The sequence below is a fragment of the Triplophysa rosa genome, linkage group LG21, assembly GCF_024868665.1.
Source record: "Triplophysa rosa linkage group LG21, Trosa_1v2, whole genome shotgun sequence".
NCBI classification, from domain to species: domain Eukaryota; kingdom Metazoa; phylum Chordata; class Actinopteri; order Cypriniformes; family Nemacheilidae; genus Triplophysa; species Triplophysa rosa.
In genome coordinates, this window is record NC_079910.1 from 14,657,083 (window position 1) to 14,679,047 (window position 21,965).

Below are 21,965 nucleotides of genomic sequence, written 5' to 3' on the forward strand. Positions count from 1 at the left end.
GGTACATTCTTTTAATTATTCACTGATAACGTAACAAATATGATTCATCTTGCAATATTTATACATCTGGCTTGGGCAGATGAGATTGTTATGTGAAACAATTATAATTGCCAATATTGGCATATGTCGACATTAAAGACCTCACTACTTCCCCTTACCTTACCATACACTTTATTATTAAACACCTGTAAGGCATTTTTTAAATAGTTTCTTCATTTGTTCAAAATAAATGCCTGCATGATTTAATATGTGATGTGAAAATAACAAGACAATAGACAAGTGAAAGGTGGATTCGAACCTGCATCGCAAAAGTGTCAAAATTAAATGTCACGCGTTTTATTCACTAAACCATTGAAGCTGTTGGTGAATGAATTTCGTTTATACACTCTAAAAATACACATGCTTCTGACGTCCATGCAAGAAATATACAGTAGTCTAAAATATTTTGATTATCTTTAGCATTTTAAGCATTTGATATATTGCAAGCTGTTAAGCAAGCAATTGTTTTAATATTTTTTTTCTCTAGAGTTACATGCTTTTATAACATGGACAAAAGTGTTTTGCTTGTAAAACATTACATTAGAAGAAACGTTTATTATTGACCATTTAAACTGCTATAGCGCCCTCTTGTGGAAGACGCTTGCAAGTGCGAGTCATGGTAACTTGGAACATATCGAAATCCATACAGAAAATGTACCAAATAACAAAAAAACACCACAAAACGTATTCAATAGCTATGAATTTATTTCTTATTTTGAATAAATTATCACCTTATATGACTGTATGAAAAATTCTTCAAAAACGTCATTACAATGAAAAGACAATCTGTGCATAACCTGAGATTGACACACATTGTGACTACATAATATACCACCTATTTGAACGTACTTAAATGTACCACATATAATAATAATAAATAATTTGATAAATAGCAAAATGTCAAATAAATAATGACTTCAATAAATATGCAACATTGAATAAATAAAGTTTTTCATAAATAGTGTATAAATAGCTCAAACTTGTGCATACCAGTAAATTTAATCAGTAAATGTTTAAATGTTATTGAAAGAGCAACTTCCCTGTTCAAGTCATGAATATTACATGATATGTAACACAAGCAATATAAAGGTGATGCTATCAGAAGTATCTCTTACAAATTCAGTTTGGTCGGCCGCATCCCTCACAACATTAAAAAAAACAGCTAAAAATATTTTCTGTGAATATCTGACAGGAACATCTTTAATGCCTTTCCCTTAAAGAAAAAACTTTTCTCCCTCAACAGGTATGGTCTAATATTGTATTATTGCCTCCTTACGATGAATCGCTTTATTGTTCTGCTCACTATTTTAAGTCGCTTTGGATAAAAGCGTCCGCTTAATCCCTAAAAGTAAATGCAACTACAAATGTACTGAACCAGCTAAGGCTGGCCATGAGGTCTTGCCTAATGAAAACTTCTAACTCGATGGCTGATTCAGAGATCTTGGTGGAGGTTGTCATGCTCCGAGCTTTTGATTTGCCCATCTGGATGCCATAAGACCATCCGCTGGTAGCGCTCCTGACATCGCTGATCAGGGTCGATGTTCACCCACACGCTTGCCATCCATTTGAAGCCCCGGGTGACCGAACAATCACCGTGGAGAGAGAATTCATCCAACTCCCCAACCCAACCTGACGGATATAAACAGAGAATGACCGTGTTATTCCAGGTCCATATGTTATTCTAGATAAAGAAGGAACATGATGAAGGGTTGACCGTCACCATTGCCATCGGAGAGGTGGTTGTACCACAGCAGGGCGGTGCCAGCCACAGGTTTGACCTTCAGATTGCCTTTGTCACAGTACTGCTGAGAGAGATCACCCAACACCTGAAATCCACACACATACACACATACAATTCCAAGCAAAGCTACAAAACACTTTAATAACGTTTAAGTGCATAAACCATCAAGACCCTTTTCCTGATGCTGCGTGGTTGCTACGGGAACAGGGCTCACCTCCCTCTGTTTCCATAGCAACAGGACATGGCTCACCTCCTCCTCGTACGTCCTGTTGTCAGCCACAGGAAAGCTGGTCTCTCCGCCTCCATCCACCGAGTTGAGAAACAGCAAGACTGTTACATATCTATGAAGACACACAACCGCTATTGATGATGAATCACACTACACGCTTTTAGTGACGTAGTAATTTTGTAATTATTTACAAAAATGTACCTGCATGCGACCTGGTTGGAGGCAGAGTTATTTGCCGCCAGGTGTGTATGAGCACAGCTGCTGTTTGGGTTGGCGGGGCTGCTGTCATGATGGGCGTGGCTGAACCCGCCCTGCTCAAAACGGACCACTTCCATCGGCTCGCTGAGATCAACCAATGAGGACGGCAGTCGTATTATGCGGGTCACCCTGGAAAAGACGTAACCAAACAAATTTTGCCGATTTATCTGTAAACTAATGTGCAGTAGATTTAACCAAGGAGGATCTCCATTCAGTAACCGACAGTTCACCCACAAATAAACATTCTGTCGTGATTTATTCACCCTCATGCCGTTCAAAACCTGTATATGACTTTTTCTTCTGTGGAGCACAAAAGAAGATATTTTGAGGAATGTCTCAGTGGTTCTGTGTCCATACAATGGAAGTCAATGGGAGCCAATTTGTGTTCCGCAAAAGAATGAAAGTCATATGAGATTGGAATGACATGAGGGTGAATTAATTATGAAATAATAAATAATAAAAATCATTTTAAGGTGAAATATCCCTTTAAATGCCTCAAACTTGAGCTCAAACCAACAACCTTTCAATTACCATCCCTACGTTTTGAACGCTATTAGCTTACATTACCTGTTTCTAATGCTCTTCAGCAGGTGGTGTGTGCCTTCACCTAGGTACAGTCTCGTGTTGGTGCTTTTCTGCCTGACCTTGGTGTGGCCGTCCAACCCTTGGCCTGCCCTGCCATACTGAAACACTCCACCACTGACACGCTTAAACTCCTGCAGCGACAAAACTCCTGCAGACACGTCAAAAAAGAGCCTGTGTAAAATCCGATATGGCCATGCAGCAACAATATCAGATCGTCAGAAATACATGCAGAAGAAATGCACTTTATTGTACATGCATCAATTTGTATGCTGAGTGGTTGCTTCCTGCTCAAGTCAATTACTATTACGCCTGAGTGACAATAATAGTCCGACTTGCTATAAAAAAACACTTCTAGTAAAATATTTGCATCATTACAATGAACAAGGTGAGAATAACAATAGCATATCTCATCTTCTCTATTAATCACGGGTCAGTGGATGTTCAATCTTTCCCCTCCGGAACCGAACCCCAGCGGGAAGCTATCCGGACAATAAAGCAGGGGCACCGGAAGAGGGGGCTCTACCTCGCATCCTCTGTATGTAACCCTCATATTAATGAGATTTTAATGAGTGACAATAGGATCCATCCGGAAGGGGTGAGAAAACACTGCGTGCCGTGTTCACGCACAAGCACTTTACTTACCAGAAGGGCTGGTCTCAAGCCCGGTGTGGATTTTCCGTAAATTGTATGAGCTCAGCCAAGATCCATCGGTCGAGTGAGAGAGACTCAGAATCTGTGGCAGTACACAGATGCTTTTAATTCTGGGAATATTCACTTTATTATTGTCTCTTTAACTGTATTGCTGACAAACAAAGAATAAATGAAGATTCGTTTATTTACTCTTACCCTCATGTCATTTCAAACTCGTATGACTTTCTTTCTTCTGCAGAACACAAAAGCAGATATTTTGAAGAACGTTGGTAACCAAACAACATTGACCCCCACTGACTTCCAGTGTATGAACACAAAACCACTGAGACATTTCTCAAAATATCTTCTTTTTGCTCCACGGAATTCAAGACTCGCATACAGGTTTTCAATGACATGAGGTAATGCGTCAACATTATCATTGCAATAGAACATGTAGAATGCATGGTTCTCTGTGGGACTGACCTCCTCCCTTTGCAGGAGACCATCCTGGTTGAGATCTAGCAGACCGAAGAGCTCATCTTGGGTGAGTTGTTCCTCTTGACCATCGGGAACTGTGAGGAGCGAGCTGTGGGTCAGACCCTTCAGCTGGGCCAGCTGCATCACCACATTGCTCTCCTCCACGCTCAGGAACCCCGGGATCTCTGAAATACACAAACATGCACACATCAACCGACATGCTGTGTTCAAAAAAGTCCGATTTTTCAGATTTGCCTAACAAAAAACAGACAGTAGTCTTCAGAACCAGTGATAAAATAAACAATTTACGGTGGCAGGTATAGTTTGTACTTTGTACAGGTATAGTTTGTAGTTTGTTTTTATTGCCAAGAATAAAAACAATAACTTTTTAACAGTCAAGGGTATACTGCAGTAACCATAGATTAACTATTCTATTTGTAGGAAACTACAGGAACCACAAATTTACCTTGTTGCTGGACTAACTGTATATTGAATAATGCGATGTAGTAATAAAAAAAATGAAAAGATAAGATTTCTATGTATATTCGCACTGAGATCTGCTTAACAGTTCCTGGGTATCAAGTGAGGATTCCAGCACAGTTTTTAACAATGTGTTAAGAGGGTCTTAAAAGCTGACATGATTTCAGAGTACTTCTGTTTGATCTATTGTAGCGCTAAGTGTCTGCAAGAGTGAAAGGCAGACAGAGAATGTCAACGAGTGAGAACATTATGAGATTAGACTGAGATTAAAGGATCACAGTCACACTATGAAGGGCTAATCAACAGACCTGCCACCGCTGGAGTTCACCGCAAATGGCTGTTAATGTAATCAATTCTCATTTGGTGAGAACCATCATTTCCATGTCAATGTGAATATAAAATGAAAAAAAAAACAACAAGAAAAAAAATGTGACTTTTCTTAGCTGTTTGCAATTGCAATTGATTTATAAGTGTATGCTGTATAATCAGTTTCTCTCAAGGTGTCGAAGCAGAACTGTTTCTTCAAATGTCTGAAAAGGTCCTAAACCACATTTTTCAAAATCACACTTGTTTTGATGTTATTATTTAAAGCTGCAAGCCGTGATTTTAGCATCTATATCGCCAACTCTTTTCGACACATACAGTACAATTGCAGGTTACTTTACACACCTTTACCTGGGTTAAAGTCAAATGATGTCAAACTGACGTTTCCTACAAAATAGTACACAACAGCTAAACTCATAAATCATCACAGATTTTTATGTACTTTCTTACTAACAGATTTTGTTCATTTTTAACGAAAACATTGCAGCTTTAAAGTGACCCGAAAGGGAAAATTCTGTCATCATTTATTCACTCTCTTGTCATTTCAAACCTGTATGGCTTTCTTTTTTCTGCAGAACACAAAAGAAGATATTTTGAAGAATGTTGGTAACCGAACATGGGCGTACCCATTGACTTATATTGTATACACACAAAACCAATGCAAGTCAACAGGTATCACTGTTGTTCTCTTACCAACATTCTTCAAAATATCTTGTTTTGTGTTATGCACAAGAAAGTCATACAGGTTTGAAATTACAAGAGGGGGAGTAATTGACGACAGAGTTTTCATTTTTGGGTAAACTATACCTTTAATGCAATTACATTTATACAATATACGTCTGTTTTCAAATACATTTTATAGAGTATATTGAAACTTTAAGTAAGGGAAACATGTCTAAATGAATCAGAAGTGATTTTAAACAAGTGCCATTCATTTCTAAATATATGATGAATTCTGCCCATCCCCCTCATTTGGGTCCCATGGTATTGCCTGGTCCATTGAGAGTGTTAATGAGACTGTCCCATAATGTGTTCTGGTGGGGGCCATTGTCTCTGGGATGGGGGAGAGTACTGAATGACTTACATTTCTGTATACAGGTTTCAGAGTTATCAATCACTGTTATTGTTCTGTCATTCAAATGCAGATGACGTTTTAATATATGTGCACAGATATGCATGCACGTTATCTTCGCATGGTTTGGCCAAGGGGAAAAGGGGGTCCTGGGAATGAAGTGGAGAGGAAGTGAGGGCCATTTTGGGGTTAGACAATGTGTAGTGCTCCCAGCAGGGGAAGAATAACTCTTGAGCATCACACACGCACAGACGGCACACCAGGACTCTCACACTTATTCACTTCCTTTCACACACCTCTGTCACAGCCAATCAACTTTACACTTTGAGTGTCATGTAAAGTGATCGATCTATCTATCTATCTATCTATCTATCTATCTATCTATCTATCTATCTATCTATCTATCTATCTATCTATCTATCTATCTATCTATCTATCTATCTATCTATCTATCTATCTATCTATCTATCTATCTATCTATCTATCTATCTATCTATCTATCTATCACCATTTAGCATCTACAGAAAAAAGAAAGAACCGGTCACGCATACGCAAACTCTCCCTAACCAATCCAATCTCACGTCCTGCGAAGACCCGCCCTTTCCCAGTTGGGGCACAGACAATGGAGTATAAAGACACCCATTACTGACCTACTGCACTACACTGTACCTTACACCGACTCTTCAGCTCATCCATCCTCAGCAATCATTTTGGACTATGACCCTTCCTGTGCCCGCTCTACTGCTGCTCATGCTTGGCCCGGGCATCGGTGCCCTGCCCAATGGACACTGGGATCCCCTCACGGGCTCTTCTCGTTGTGTGCCTATCCCTACCAACATGGCTCTGTGCCAGGGTCTGGGCTACAACACCATGAGGATGCCCAACTTGCTGGGACACGAATCGCCAGCAGAAACTGTCCAGCAGAGCACCAGCTGGCTGCCGCTCCTCGCCCGAGAGTGCCACCCGCACGCCCGCATCTTCCTCTGCTCGCTCTTCGCTCCCGTGTGCCTTGAGAGGTAAGACGGCTTTGACAGTGGACACACAGTCTCTTTGGTTTGCAGGTACAATGACCAGTGATGCTAAGTGATGATACTGAGGCTTGAGTATGCACACTTTCAGTCAGTTTGGACACACTGAATTTGTGGCTTTCTTGATTTACAGGATTGTGCTGTAAAGTTAGCTCCAAAGACAACAATAAGCTGTTTCTGTGACTTTCTTAACAAAACTAACACTTGATTTCAATGTTCTTTGCTTTGGTGAGTTTAGTGTTTTACATACAGCTCTGGAAAATTAAGAGACACTCCAACATTTACCATTTATAGGTATGTTTTGAGGTGAAATTATTATTTTTGTTTCATTCTGTGAACTACTGACATCTTGTTTTTTGTTTGCATTTATTTTCACGAAATTGTCAAAATAACAAAAAAGAGGCAACGTGAACGCGGCAAAGAAAACAAGTTCATATTCATTTTAAAACAACAAAATATCCATGATTTTAAATGTATTCATGAAAAGTTATATTCAGAAAAAGTAATATTTGATGGAATAACCTGATTTTATTTTTAGTTGTCATGCATCTTGGCATTCTGTCACATTGCAGTTGGGTGAGTTCATGTCCTTCCTGAGGTTTGGAATTCAACAGATACTAGAATGAAATGGCCATAATATGTGTAGAAATGCTGATTAAAGGCAAACGTGGAGTGGTCTCTTATTTTCATTGGTGCCTGTTTTGGAATTGCAACACCTACATCTTGAATGCACTGTATGTTGGATGAAAGCATCTGGTAATAACGCAAACATAAACGCAAAAACTCTCTTTGTCCCCCCAGGATCATTTCACCATGTAGAAGTTTGTGTGAGTCAGTACGGGACAGCTGTGCCCCCATCATGAGTTGCTATGGTTACCCCTGGCCTAGAATCCTCCAATGTGACCAGTTTCCCAAAGATCATCTGATGTGCATTTCTTCAGTTGCGAGTATGCAAAATGGCACCAACAATGAAGGAAGAGGTAAACAACGGTTTCTATTTACACCATTCACATGTGAGCTATTTTAGATCACACATAATCTGGACGTTTTTTTTTCTGATGTTTTCATCTCTTTTAGTGGTGCCACGTGCTAGCTGCACAGACTGTGAGTTAGAGGAAGCTACATCATCCAAAGACATGCTGGATCTTTTCTGCAAAAGCAACTTTGGTAAGAACGTTCAGTTTCCATAGATCAAAACGTCTGGTGTTTGTTTCATCAGCGATGCAAACTAAATGTTTTCTTTTTTTTACTAACCATGGTCTTCTCATTTCTCTTATAGTGGTCAAGGTGCGTTTATCTAAACTGAACTCCAGCAGCTCTGTCCTGACCATGTTCTCACTGGGTTCTCGGGTTGAAGTTCTGAAGCATGGTCCACTGCTGGGTGGGGAAATGAGGAGTCGTCTGACTCTATGGCTGGAGAGAGACGCCACCTGTGTGGGCAACCTGACCCGCCACCATCCTCATGGGGGAACCTTCCTGTTGACGGGCAATGTGATTGGCAGGAGACTGGTGGTCACCAAAGCCTTTAGCTGGGGGAAACGCCAGCGTTACATCAACCAGGCCGCCCGCAAATGGAAAAGCCACCGGTGTAGAGGATAAGTGCGAATTTTGTGGAGGTCAAAATGTGTGCTGAGCTTTGTAAATAATAGAAAATACCTGTTCTATTAGGGGTGTCCGAGATATATCGTGTGCGATAATATCGCGAATCTTGTTTTAACGATGTGCAAAATCATATTATTGAGTATATCACGCATTTTTTAAGCTCCACTAAAACATCACTTAGTCTTCACAAATACTTTAGTCAAGCACTGCGCGTGCACATTCACATCGCGGTTAGTAATTAAAGGCGCGGGTATACTTGACTTTCTGCGTCCGTGTCCGTCTCGTGTACAAATGCGCCCGCACAGCTTCCTGCGCATAATCGATCTCGGATATGCTCGGATACGGACGAGTTCGACACATGCGCAGTACAAATGTGTATGTATACTCCACCAGATCGTCAGAGGGCAGCACTGAGCTGCGTTATTCACAGGCCCACTGCAAATTAATGATAGATGAAGTGTGGCTCCACCATTGCAGACGACAGAAGCTGCGTCTCGTTTCGTAAGGCTGCGTCCTTGTGTCCTCCAGAGGTATCATCCTCTAAAGGAAGCGGTATACGGAGGATTCTCAACTTAGAATTAAACGAGACGTCCTTAGTAGGACATACTGGCAGAAAAGGAAACAGGAAGTACCACGTTGCAATGACAACACGTTGCACTCGCACACCTGTCAAATTCATTAAAATGATTTCTACATGATTTAAAAGGTAAAAAGTAGGTTACTTTCTACCCTAAACAAATATACAATCTTTGCCTTACTGTTTCAAAACTTAAAAAAAAACGAAACACTTGTAAACCTATTTACTGCCTGCTAAAATAAAAAAAACGTGACACAAACTGTAAACTGTTCACATTTAAACACCACATATTTGATTGAATGTGCAGCTGTTGCCGTTTATTCAAATAACAGACGTTGGCCGACGCAAAGAATTGTGGGTTATCTCTAGCAACGAAGGATACAGCTCATGTATCCTCCGAATTCCTGTCGAAGAAGGTCGCATTCGAAGGGTGCCTCGGGAGAGTCCTACCTGATTTTATGAAATGAGACAGTCTCGATGACGTAGCAGCCTTCGAATGAGACCTCTGGAGGACGCAGCCTTACGAAATGAGACACAGCCAGAGATAACAATTAGCTGCCCTGAACACATCTCTATACTCTCTTAAACTTGAATTATATAAATGCAGATATTTTTGAATCTCCTCACACAAACGCTCGTTGAATTTGTTCTCCATTGTACTCAAACTCTTTGTTGTAGTGTTTTGGCTCCTCCGCTTCGGCGTGTTGCTTTTGTGTCGGTCTTCTTTGACAACTGCACACCGCAAACTTTCCGTGTGTGTATTGCCACCTAGTGGGCTCTTAACATTTTCTCGCGTATGCGCTGTTGTATGTGTTTCTTCCACGCGGTCTCAAAATTTGGGACCCTTCTGATGACGAAAATTGCGACAGTTCGACTTTGTTTAAAAACAGTTATAAAGAAAAGAGCAATACAACTTAATCTAAAACATAAGCATCCCACACAAGTTTGCTTTTGGTAGGCTACTTTTCTATTCCAGGGTGCTTCTTGCTTGTATGCTGCACAGTTCACCGTACACCAGTGATGTGTTGTGTTTCTACTTGAATGATTCCATGTAAAGGGATAGTTCATCCAAAAATGGTTGAACTATGTAATTATGAAATAATTACATGTATCCAGACATTTACCAAATCATAAGTACATTTGTCTTTTCAGACGGACTGTAAACAGACCGTCTTCTCTACCGATGAGTTCAGTATGTGCGTGAAGAGAATTACATGTATATAAAGCACAGTCTCACAACATATTTACTTGGACGTCTAAGCTGTTAAAGCTGGACAGAACTTTTTCAACACCTGTCATTAAATTTAACATTTAACATTAAATGAGAAGATTAGAAAGAGCAATATCAAAAAACGTGTGTGTGTCTATTAGTAAGTAAAGAGAAATAGAGCTACTTAGTACCTGATCTGTGGAGATATGTCTGTCATTTACACTTACAGAATGCACAGTATTCTTACATATTTTTAATACAATTTACAGTAACACTTCAGTATAGGGGGCAATTCTCACTATTAACTAGTTGTTATGAGAATGCCTATTATTGGCATATTGGCTGTTTATTAGCACTTATAAAGCACATATTCTGCATGACCATACTCTACATCCCTAATCCTACCCAATACCTAAACCTAACAACTACCTTACTAACTATTAATAAGCATCAAATTAAGAGTTTATTGGGGAAAAAGTTGTAGTTAATGATTTGTTAATAACGAGAATTGACCCCTATACTGAAGTGTGAACCAATTTACTGATTATCGATCTGTCTATTTATATTCCCCAAGTATTTTTGTGTTCACTGCTAAATAACTTTAAAAATAGTTCATAGTAATTTGACCTGTGCTTTATTTTGAAAGAAAAAGCTAGTAAATAAAAAACTGAGAAAGATTATAAATGAAATTATTAATGATACATTGGAATTGTAGGACAAGATCGACATATTTGGTTAAGGTTTTTGTTATAGAAACAATAAACAATTAATAAATGTAAAAAATGACAGCTCAGAAAATTGTATTGCATTAAAAATGTGTACATTTTTAATAGCAAATAAAAATCTGTAGTAAAACAGGGAATTGAGCAGGAATCGAAAACAGCAGCATTCTTGGAATCGATTCTTTCGATTCTCAAACCAGGAATTGGAATCAACTCCAAAAAATTCAGAGTCTAACAGCCCTAGTGTTAACATTGTTCTTTAACAAATCTTTCTTTTAAATTCTGCACAAGTAATAGTCAAAGGTTGACATGAGAATGAATGAATGATGACAGGATTTGATGAGAAAATCGTTCTCATTCTCTATTAATAATATCAACAATGAATGTCCTGGTATCATGTAAGATGAAGCTAGTACAACATAAGACTATAGGATGCAAAATATCGCCTGCTTATCGTTTTCGTAAAATCCCAGAAAATATCTAGAAATATTTTTGTCAATATCTCACACCCCTATGTTCTATATATTTTTGCATCATAAGATAATAAACCATTACGAATGTTTTTGAAGATGGAGTCCATGTGTCCATTTCGTGCTGCAAACGAACAGTCACTACCTAACAGTAATGAGCGACACACCAACTTTACATCCCCCAAAATACTTGTATAGGTGTTCTTTTACACCAGCTTTGTGTTATGAATAAAACAATCTTCCAAAAGGGCAATGAGAAACTCACCAAACAGCAGTGGCTTCAAACTGAGGGTACGCATGTTATGGGTTCGGTCAGGAACAAGAGAAACTCTCTGCACATGACCAACCTGAGAAAACAATATAGAATGCAATTGATGAGACTTTTACATCAATCATTCTACAAAACAGGTGGCTTTTTTGTTCTTATTAACATGCATTAGTAATCTTTATTTCTAAACAGCACACAGAAGTATCAAATAGTAATGAGGATAAATACATGGTGAAAGAATTACAATTTCTGGAAAGACATTTAAAAGTAATGAGGAGAGTAAACATATGAACACACATGATGAAAGTGACAGTGATCATACCCTAATCCCCTCCAAACGGGGCAGAAAGAAAGAGTTTTCAGGGCTCGTGTTTGGTGATGTGCTTTGGTGATCAGGAGCTACGGATCTGGGGACACTAGTGCTCTTCACAATGGGTACATCTTGCTCTACACCAGAGGTCTCCCCAGATCCGGTATTGTAGTGCACATACAAAAGCAAAGCTATGATATTTATTATATAGATGTGGAAGAATGCCATCACCACCAAGAAGTAAGCCCTGGAGCAGACGCTGCTCTTCTGTATGTTTATTCGCTCCCGAGCAACTAGACGAGGAGGTGGAGGAGGGGGGAAATAATCTGATGTCTGACCCCCGATCTCATACAAATTTTCCTTATACTTATCCATCGCAGACAACTGCTAACTCGCGACTCTCCTATTTATTTACTCTCTCATTTCATAAGATCAGAGATCAGTTCCAGGTCTACAGCCAGCAGCAGCAGAGGTTACCTGTGCTGACAGCTGCTCACGGGCATCATAGAGAACAACACTCACGATGATAATAACTATTATACAAGAAAATAAGCGCACATGGCGATTCGGATGCAAATAGTGATCACTTATACAAAATGCAGGTCTATCGTGTGTTGATTCAGGCTGATCCGGCGAAAAATATGTAACGTTAGGGCAATGTCAACTGACTCACAACAACGACCAAACCAAACATAAATCTAAGAGACGTCGTGATCTACGAAAAACTGTAAAGTACGATTCCTTTTATGAAAGTGACATGTCGATAAGCAAAGGAGAAAAACAACAACGTTTATAATAATCTGTCATTCGCCCTACTAGCAACACGAAGCAGTCGACGGCGATCTCGACGAGCTTGTTCAGCTGATTCTTTCAAAGTAAAAGCACGATATTTTGGTTGATTTTTGCACTTCGCTTCGAAATGTGACTTTTTATAAAAATGTGTTTACAAACTTCGACAATCTAGATAAAAGGGAAATTATCATTAAAAAGGTCAAAGTTTGTTGTGTGAAAATAATTACTTAATTATAATTTCTTATCAATTTTTTAAGGTTAGTACGCATTTTACCAATGAGAAAATGTAACAAATTTGTGACTTAAAAGAATGCTTGAAATGACATATCCTTACGAAAATTCAAAACAATTAAGTCTATTTATTTATTTATTTACTTATATTCATGTATTGTTAAACCGAAATGAATATGGTATCCAATAGTTTTATTTGTGTTTGTAGTGGTGTTTATAGTATAAACCTTGGTAATACAATTGATAATAAATCTGCCAAAAATGGTTACTACAATGTTACTATAAAAAATACCAAGGGTAAGAAGTGCAAAAACATTTAAACATTAATGAGAGTATGAAAGTGTATTTTTAACGAGGAAATAACAACTCAATAACACATTCTTGGTGCTGTATTATAAAAATAACATATTTCAACATAATGAAGGGGTACTGTTGTTTTATTTTATCTGCCGCGAGACCTACTGGGACGAGCGGAAGCTCTAGAAAGGTTCAACGCGCGCTGGAGGCGTGGCCTGAAGTCCCGCCCACGCGTACTCCGGGTGACACAGAGCAAAGCAAGCAGAACCCGGGAGAATATACCAGAAATATCTTCGCTCGCGTCCACGTCCACGTCAACGAAAGTCATGTAAGTTTGGGGGGAGTTTGCTGAAATCATGATTATTTGAATGCAGAGAAATACAACTTGGTAGCGAAATGACTATTAAATAGAGGGAGAGTTGACCGGGAAGCTTTTTGCTAGCCGACACAAGCTATTTTTGCACGTCTCATTCACTCTTGATAATCGTAAAACTAATAGAAAAACTAACTAATTTAAATCCTCTGCATGGTTAGTAAACGCTAAATGTCAATGATCTGAGTTCAGAAATATGTCATATTTGCTGAAATGTGTCAAATTGTATTGTAAAGTGCCTCGTAGCTAGCCTGTTCACCGGTATTAGCATATTTCGCCCATTTGCCGCTTTACGTCCGTTAATAATCACAGACACGTCGGGGGAAAAGTTGTTAATAACAGTTAATATTATTAACGTAAAAGTTAAATGTGATTGAGACTAACAGCTCGTGTATGGTTTTGAATTTGTTGTGAACTTGGGCGCGCGCTGCACGTGCAGCAGGGCCAAACATACAGCAAAGAATGAATGAATCGATGTACAATGACACTTATCCAGTAGCCACACTACAATACAAAATGCGTTTTGTGTAAAACTCTTACCACGAATCTGACCGTTCTGGGTTTTTTTAGAGCGAGGTTTGATTTACTTTCAATGGCCACACGTTTTTCTGACTGGGATTATATTAAAACATCACGTGATCATAGTAGCGTATTAGAACTGCTTGTGCCCATATGCTTTCACAACAGTAATCATCTGTAATTACGAAATTCCACAGTAAAGTGTTTACTAACTTAATCCTTCCTCATTAAACAAGTTTAGGTAACGATATTTTTTTTTTTATAGATTTTTAGTACAGGGGGAATATACACTTTGATTTAGACAAGGGCCGTTAAAAGGTGGTGTGTCACAGATGTCTATGCCACCTGCTCTTTGTGGATCTACCTTGTCTGATGTGGAGACATTTTCCTTTACCTCCCCTGATATTTGTATGTTGGGGGAATTCTGTTTTTACATTTAAACACAAATAAAAGTCAAATATTTAACTCATCAGGCAGCCGGCAACCGCTAAGTGGTACGACAGACGGGACTGTGTCTTCATCGAGTTCCTGGTGGAGGACAGCAAGGATGTTAAAGTAAACTTTGAAAAATCAAAATTTGGTTTCAGGTATGTTGTACAACAATTTAACTGCATGTAAATCTTGTTTAAATGTTTTGTGGTTGAGCTGAATATGTCTTCTCTCTTTTCAGTTGTCTCAGTGGAACTGATAATACTAAGCACTCAAATGAAATTGACCTCTTTGATGCTATTGATCAAGAGGTAAGTTTAGCACACAGCTACGATATTTGGTTTCAAATGAGCCTTAGTGGGATGCACAATGTCAATCTTTTGTCTTAAATTTTATTTCCTGTCCTCAGGGGTCCAAACACAGGCGGACCGACCGGTCAGTCTTGTGTTTTTTACGGAAAGCAGAGTCAGGGAAATCATGGCCCAGGTTAACAAAAGAGAAAGCAAAAGTAAGTAAGATCAGGATGAGTTTATACAAAGCAGGGTTTTTTCTGGCTCAAAATGAGGCTTAGGTGGTGCCATCCTGATCTTGTACACACACACGTAGGCCTGCCATATCTTTAAGTGGCTTAACCAAAGTGACTTTGAGTTTGACATATTAAACGTTCTAATAAAATTAGATAAAAATGACAATTATTAAGTTATATAAAACATGACTTTTATTCAACCAAACAGAAATGTTTTTTTAATCAAATAAAGCTTTTTTATCATTTCAACTAACTTTTCAGCCCACAATAGCCAACTGAATTAACCAGTCTTTCTAAATGAGCAAAGCTCATTCACATTTTGCATTCTCTGTGGTTCACTTTAAATGATTCAAGGATCTCTTATATTTGCTAGTGACTGAAAAGTTCAATAGTTTAAATGAATCGGTTTAAATGAGTCATTCGTGTGCGAGTCGTTCTGAACGCAATGTGCGTTCATACTGACGAACTCGCTGTGTACAGTATACGCTGATTCAACGATCCAACTGCACAGCTAAAGACATTACAATGATGTACGTCATGTTAATTTAATAAATTTCAAGAAATTAAACGTACTTGGATGCAAAACAAACAGCCGTGAAACACAGGCTGGCTCTTGTTCTGCAACTCTTTTTAGCGCCTCAGTGTGCTGATAACGAAACAGCGCCTCCACTGTGGCGTAATGTCGCAACTGCAGTTACAAATGACAGTCTGTTAAATGCATGCAGCATTTCTTGTGAAGACTCACAATATAATTTTGGCGAGAGCCTGAGGCTGCACGACATTTGACGGAGGCGGCCGCCTCCAATTTCTCTATGCAGGAAAAACCCTGCAAAGGATTTAGGGCCGTTTTCAACGTTTACACAACAAAGCGTTTTGGGGTCTGAAAATGAGTTTCAAAGTGCTAGATTTTAAAAATTATACCATAAATTTGGTACTAGTGTTAAACAGTGGTGATGTTCCATTTGTCTCATGTGGTTTTATATGCAGCTTAACTGGCTTAGTGTTGACTTCAACAACTGGAAAGACTGGGAGGATGAATCTGATGAAGATTTGTCCAACAATGATCGCTTTTCAGATGTAAGTTCATTTTTTAATGTATAACTTACCAATGACTTGGAAAAACACAGCAAAAAAGTGAAAATTAATGGCATTTGTGTGTATTTTGTAATCTCCGGTGTTTGTGTGTGATTTAAAAAATAACTCCCTTTTATAGTATTTATGGAAGTGTGTGAATAGAGTATGTCTTTAATCAATATGATTTGCTTTGTTGCTTTTAGATGATGAACAACATGGGAGGAGAGGATGACTTACCTGACCTAGATGGAGCAGATGATGTAAGATTTATAGCTTCTAAATTTATTTATTAACTTGGGCTACATAATGTCATCCTTCTCAAACTTAACACTGTTTAGGTCTTATGGCAATGACAATTCATTTTTCCTTTCATTTTAGGAATCGGTAGATAGTGATGATGAGAGTAAGTTTTTCTCTTTTCATATTAAGCCGTAGGGAGACATTGGAAGTAATTTACCCAACGTTTGTCAGAAGTTACACATATGCCACACGCGTTTAATAGATTTCTCTCTACAAAATTTTAATGTATAAAGTGTTTTTCTTAGTTTTAGTGACATGAACTGAAAACTGTATATTTTTAGATTGTTGATTAAACATTGTAACACGGTAGCTGGAACTGTGCAAGATCTTAAAATAGCTGTCAAGTCGTGAAACAGAACTAATGTAGCTGTTAACATTGAACGATATTTCATAAATTTTATATGTAAGAAAAAAGAACTGAACTTATTTCGTGAAACATTTGGACTTTAGCTGTATACGTTATTTTTATTCCATTTATGAACATTCCAGTAATGCATGTTTATTTGTTTGTTTCTCTTTCAGAAATGCCTGATTTAGAATAAAGGGACTGGTACCTTGTGGATAGACAGACAAGGGGAGGGAAATAAAATGAAAAGAGGAAGCTGTCACATAAATGGTACATGATCTTAAAAAGAGCAAAGCAGTAGTCTACGTACGAGACCAGTGGATTCATAAACATCACCTCTGTCCACTCAGTGGCTGCACTCCAGAAGGTTGACATCCTTCCGCTGGGAGTTAATATGCATATTGCTGTACAGAGCTTCTTTGTCCCTCTCCTGATGAACAGTCCTGGCTTTTTTGTTTGTTTGTTTAATTTTAATCTGTTGTACTACAAACGTCAAGTATACCTAAACTGTTCTGAAAATCTGCACTGTATTTGTATTTTTCAACTGATAAGCAATAGATGTGATGAAAAGTTCCTTTTTTATTGTAAGGCATTGTAATTAAAATAAAAAGTAAAACCATTATTTTTCTCTTTCCGATCTTGGAATGGTAATGAAAGTTTTGTCTTGTAAAATGAGTGTAGTTTATGATCTTGTGATTAAAACATGGAAAAATTTGATGATTTCAGAAAATGTGAATACCAGTTATTATCAATTTCTTTGGCCTGTGTAGGTCTACATGGCTCATCTCTTTGGCATCACCTTAATCCGACTAAACTAGTTGAATATAGATGGGCCTAGATAGTATCACATGTGGTGGTCTATATAGTCAACTGCGTTGGCTCACTTCAGTAACCATCCGGTTTTACAAAGCCCTCTCATCTTTTTACAATTTAATTTGCATCATAAGAATATTTTATTGTATCTGTGTAAAAGACTGAGATGGGTTTTGTATGCTTGTGATCCAGTCCAAAAATCTTGCACTATTTAAAAAAAAATAGTAGGGCAACTATATTAGACAGGGCTATTTGTATACTGTATGTGCACCTTGCTGGTTGAATCCTATTAATGTTTTTAAGGCTTTTGGTTTTGTCTACACATTTCTAATAAACTGCTTAATGCTTGCCTTTTCATCTTCTCTGTTAAGCAGTCAGGTGGTAAAAATAGTTTGACAAATCTTTTTGCTTAAAATAGTATATGTAACAAAAACAATTTATTTTTTGTTTAATACAAGAGAGCTACACAAACAGCTTAAATTGTCACCCTTTATAATTTTCTAATGTATGGATGCTTTATATATAGCTATTATATAGGTGCTGGTCATATAATTAGAATATCATCAAAAGGTTGATTTATTTCACTAATTCCATTCAAAAAGTGAAACTTGTATATTATATTCATTCATTACACACAGACTGATACATTTCAAATGTTTCTTTCTTTTAATTTGATGATTATAACTGACAACTAATGAAAATCCCAAATTCAGTATCTCAGAAAATTAGAATATTACTTAAGACCAATACAAAGAAAAGATTTTTAGAAATCTTGGCCAACTGATAAGTATGAACATGAAAAGTATGAGCATGTACAGCACTCAATACTTAGTTGGGGCTCCTTTTGCCTGAATTACTGCAGCAATGCGGCGTGGCATGGAGTGGATCAGTCTGTGGCACTGCTCAGGTGTTATGAGAGCCCAGGTTGCTCTGATAGTGGCCTTCAGCTCTTCTGCATTGTTGGGTCTGGCATATCGCATCTTCCTCTTCACAATACCCCATAGATTTTCTATGGGGTTAAGGTCAGGCGAGTTTGCTGGCCAATTAAGAACAGGGGTACCATGGTCCTTAAACCAGGTACTGGTAGCTTTGGCAATGTGTGCAGGTGCCAAGTCCTGTTGGAAAATGAAATCTGCATCTCCATAAAGTTTTGCAATCTTTTATTTTTTAATTACAAAATAATTAGTTTTACTCTCAAACACAGAATTTTTTATTTAATAAAAAAGACACAAAAGTAATCCCATATCTCAGGAGGACGTGCATTTAAAGCACACCGTTCTTAAAGTCTTATTTGAAATGTTAAGGCGGGCCAGGTAAAGATGATTGACGGGCCGCATTTGGCCCGCGGGCCACCAGTTGACTGGCCTTGCTCTTTAGGTCACGATACGGAAAAAAAGACAACCTACTTACGTATCATGCCGACTTTAATACAAAACATTAAATAACAACTACAACCAATAAGATTTGAACTTATCAATCATTTACATTTAGTCATTTAGCAGATGCTTTTATTAAGCCACTTACAGAGAGTTCAGGGAGCAATAAGCGATATGTCATTCAGGAGCAATAATACAATAGGTGCTAATACAAAGTTACTATAGTTTCAACAAAAGTCAGACCAATACCTGTTAAGAGAAAGAGAGAGGTTTTTTTTCATTTGTCTGTCAAGTATTCACAGAAGAGATGGGTTTTAAGTAGTTTTTTGAATGTTGTGAGAGATGTGGTTGACCGGACTGAGTTAGGAAGAATGTTCCTCCAGGAAGGAGTTGTGAAGGAGAATGAGCGGGAAAGCGATTTACTGCCCTTGTGAGAAGTCAATACTAATAGTAATAATAATAGTAGTGTAGGAGGCTGTGAAAGTATGCCGGTGCAGATCTAGTGATAGTCCTGTAGGCAAGCATTAGTGACTTGAATCTGATACGGGCTTCAACCGGTAGCCAGTGGAGAGAGATGGAAAGGGGTGTCACATGAGCCCTTTTGGGCAGTTGGAAGACGAGGCGTGCTGCTGCGTTCTGAACCAGCTGGAGTGGTTTGATAGCCTTTGCAGGAAGACCAGCAAGGAGATCATCACAGTAGTCCAACTTTGAGATTACTAGGGGTTGGACAAGGAGTAGTGCCACATGCTTAGTGAGATGGGTCTAACCTTTCTAATGTTGAATAAGGCATATCGGCATGACCGCGTTGTCTTTGCAATGAAGGACAGCTGTTCATCAAATATGACTCTGAGGTTCCTGGCTGTTTTGGAAGGAGTGGTTGTGGTATTGCCAAGTTGGATGGTGAGATCGTGTTGCACATGCATGCCAGCTTCATGCTAGAACTTACTCATGTATAATCATTCTAGCATCATCTTAAAACATAATTATAATATTGGACTCTGAGTTTTGCCATGACACATATTTACTTTTGTAGGCACAACTTTGTTCAGAATTTTATTTGAATTTTAATAAACACAACTTAAAAATGCAATGTTTTCTCTCACACATTGTTTTGCCAGACATTTGTGAACCTACTTTGGGTTACTTTAAAGATGGTTTTTATGATAAATGTATGTGCTTTTTGAAGCTTCAATAAGTTGGGACTTTAAGTGGCCAATATTTTTTTATTTTAAAATGTCTTAATTTGAAGAAAGAAAGTCTTTTTCATGTGTGATTCACCACCTCAGTCTGAATCTGACAGTGGGGGTTTTAAAGCTATTAAGCAGTATGTGTTGTGAAAAAAGCACTGTACAAGAATGACTACAGTATGTATCTCATTGTAGCAGACGTAAACTGGGTCGGCGCTAAGACCAAGGAGCCAACGACCGCTTGGCCGTCACTCACTTCCTCTTTTCGGCTTTCTCTCTTTTTCCCTCTGTGATCATGGCTGAGCTCAAACATTACCAGCCATGTTTGCAATTGTGAAACCCAAAGGTTAGCGATTTACCCGTTTATTATTTACATCGCATATACCTTCTTCATCCATATTGGTCGTCTGCCGGGGGGCCAGAGGCGCTGTCTCTTGTGTGATCGGCAGATATCAAGGTTGGGCAGTTTTATTATCATTTATACGGGGGAAACTTTTGAGAGTGTTTGTGTGGGTGATGCTGCCTCGTTCTCATTACTATTGCCTTTATCGAAAAAAACCCGAATTAATTTGCAAAAGAACGACCTTCAGAAAAGAGATGATCCACATCCCAAGACATTACAGGACGCAGATGTGCTTTGTGGAGACACGATGAACTTATGTCGTATAACGTTAGAGCACAAACCCTCGAGTTCTTATGTTCATAAAATCAGCCTGTTTATACATACGCTTTAACGTCTTTAATTAATTAAATAACACAGAAATTCATGGCTATGTAAATAGGACCCGCTGTTTTCATTACATCATGCTCATTGAGGAATAATTTGTGTTTACTCAAATACAACACAACAATACAAATATGAATTTACATAAATGTTTATCACCGAATATAATTTTAAATTTCATAAAATGTTGCGATTAATCGTTGCGTTGCGGAATCGCAGGCCTCAGTTTTTCACGGCATCGTCCCTTCTGATCTAACGTTAAACCAACCACTTTAATCGAACTTCATATTAAAATATCATTTTATAAGTGTGTGTAGCTGTATAATTTTTTTCATTAACACCAACAAATTGTTCACCTTTTATATTTGGTTTTCATCATATTTTTACATAATTCGCGTGTTGTCTTCAAGCTGGGTCCTTTTTGTTTTCGTTTTTGTGTCGGTTGTTTGGCCGCATCTGAGTCGTATGTTTTGCTTATTACATTAATATATGGGGATGTGAGGCTGAAATTATATCAAAGAGAAGGTAGAAGCATAGACAGAGATGACTTTAGCAGACTGACTCAGTCGTGTTATTTCAGTGTTTGGGAAGTTTAATAAATTGTACGTTTATATTTGTGTGCGGCGTGAGATCCAGAAGTAGCGCATGGTCATGTGCAGTGGGATAGCCTTCGTGCTAACAGATTCCCTCATCACTCTATACGTTCCTGAACCACATATTTTATCTTTTCGTCACTTAAATGTTACTTTTAGCATTCTGTGTGACTTTGAAGTGATGTGTGTATATTACATCGGTATTTCTGAATGAAATTCAACAACTGTAAGAAGTGTTTACTCGTAGCTTCGAGGCTAATGATGGGCACGCATAAAATTATTATTGCGGATGCGAAGCTAATTTTTAAATCTACGTTACATCGGTTTATTTTAGTCAACTTTTAATATAAATGTTCAGACTGA

At 38.3% G+C, this 21,965-nt stretch overlaps 4 protein-coding genes across 5 annotated transcripts in view; 3 read left to right on the forward strand and 1 right to left on the reverse strand.

Annotated features, from left to right (window-relative positions):
* Positions 1-699: 699 nt before the first annotated feature.
* p4htma (prolyl 4-hydroxylase, transmembrane a) lies at positions 700-12,878 on the reverse strand. The gene is made up of 9 exons (XM_057363151.1): positions 12,035-12,878; positions 11,710-11,791; positions 3,966-4,144; positions 3,495-3,585; positions 2,835-3,000; positions 2,211-2,396; positions 2,031-2,121; positions 1,760-1,865; positions 700-1,668 (listed from the first exon to the last, which is right to left on the reverse strand). Exons 1-9 carry the CDS (start codon positions 12,395-12,397, stop codon positions 1,472-1,474), a joined length of 1,461 nt encoding a protein of 486 aa, XP_057219134.1. The 5' UTR covers positions 12,398-12,878; the 3' UTR covers positions 700-1,471.
* On the forward strand, positions 5,542-10,806 carry LOC130571879 (secreted frizzled-related protein 5). Its single transcript, XM_057363174.1, has 4 exons — positions 5,542-6,851; positions 7,665-7,843; positions 7,941-8,030; positions 8,143-10,806. Exons 1-4 carry the CDS (start codon positions 6,553-6,555, stop codon positions 8,460-8,462), a joined length of 888 nt encoding a protein of 295 aa, XP_057219157.1. The 5' UTR covers positions 5,542-6,552; the 3' UTR covers positions 8,463-10,806.
* A 621-nt stretch (positions 12,879-13,499) lies between the features above and the next one.
* ptges3b (prostaglandin E synthase 3b (cytosolic)) lies at positions 13,500-17,529 on the forward strand. Its single transcript, XM_057363195.1, has 8 exons — positions 13,500-13,670; positions 14,708-14,821; positions 14,905-14,974; positions 15,073-15,171; positions 16,177-16,266; positions 16,467-16,523; positions 16,642-16,666; positions 17,086-17,529. Coding segments are annotated over exons 1-8 (477 nt in total). The 5' UTR covers positions 13,500-13,668; the 3' UTR covers positions 17,106-17,529.
* A 3,021-nt stretch (positions 17,530-20,550) lies between these two features.
* Positions 20,551-21,965, forward strand: part of baz2a (bromodomain adjacent to zinc finger domain, 2A) — a 30,760-nt gene continuing 29,345 nt past the window's right edge. For both annotated transcript variants that reach the window (XM_057363124.1, XM_057363125.1), the window contains exon 1: positions 20,551-20,742. The gene's annotated coding sequence lies outside the window, so the exon portion shown is untranslated. The remainder of the gene's footprint in view (positions 20,743-21,965) is intronic.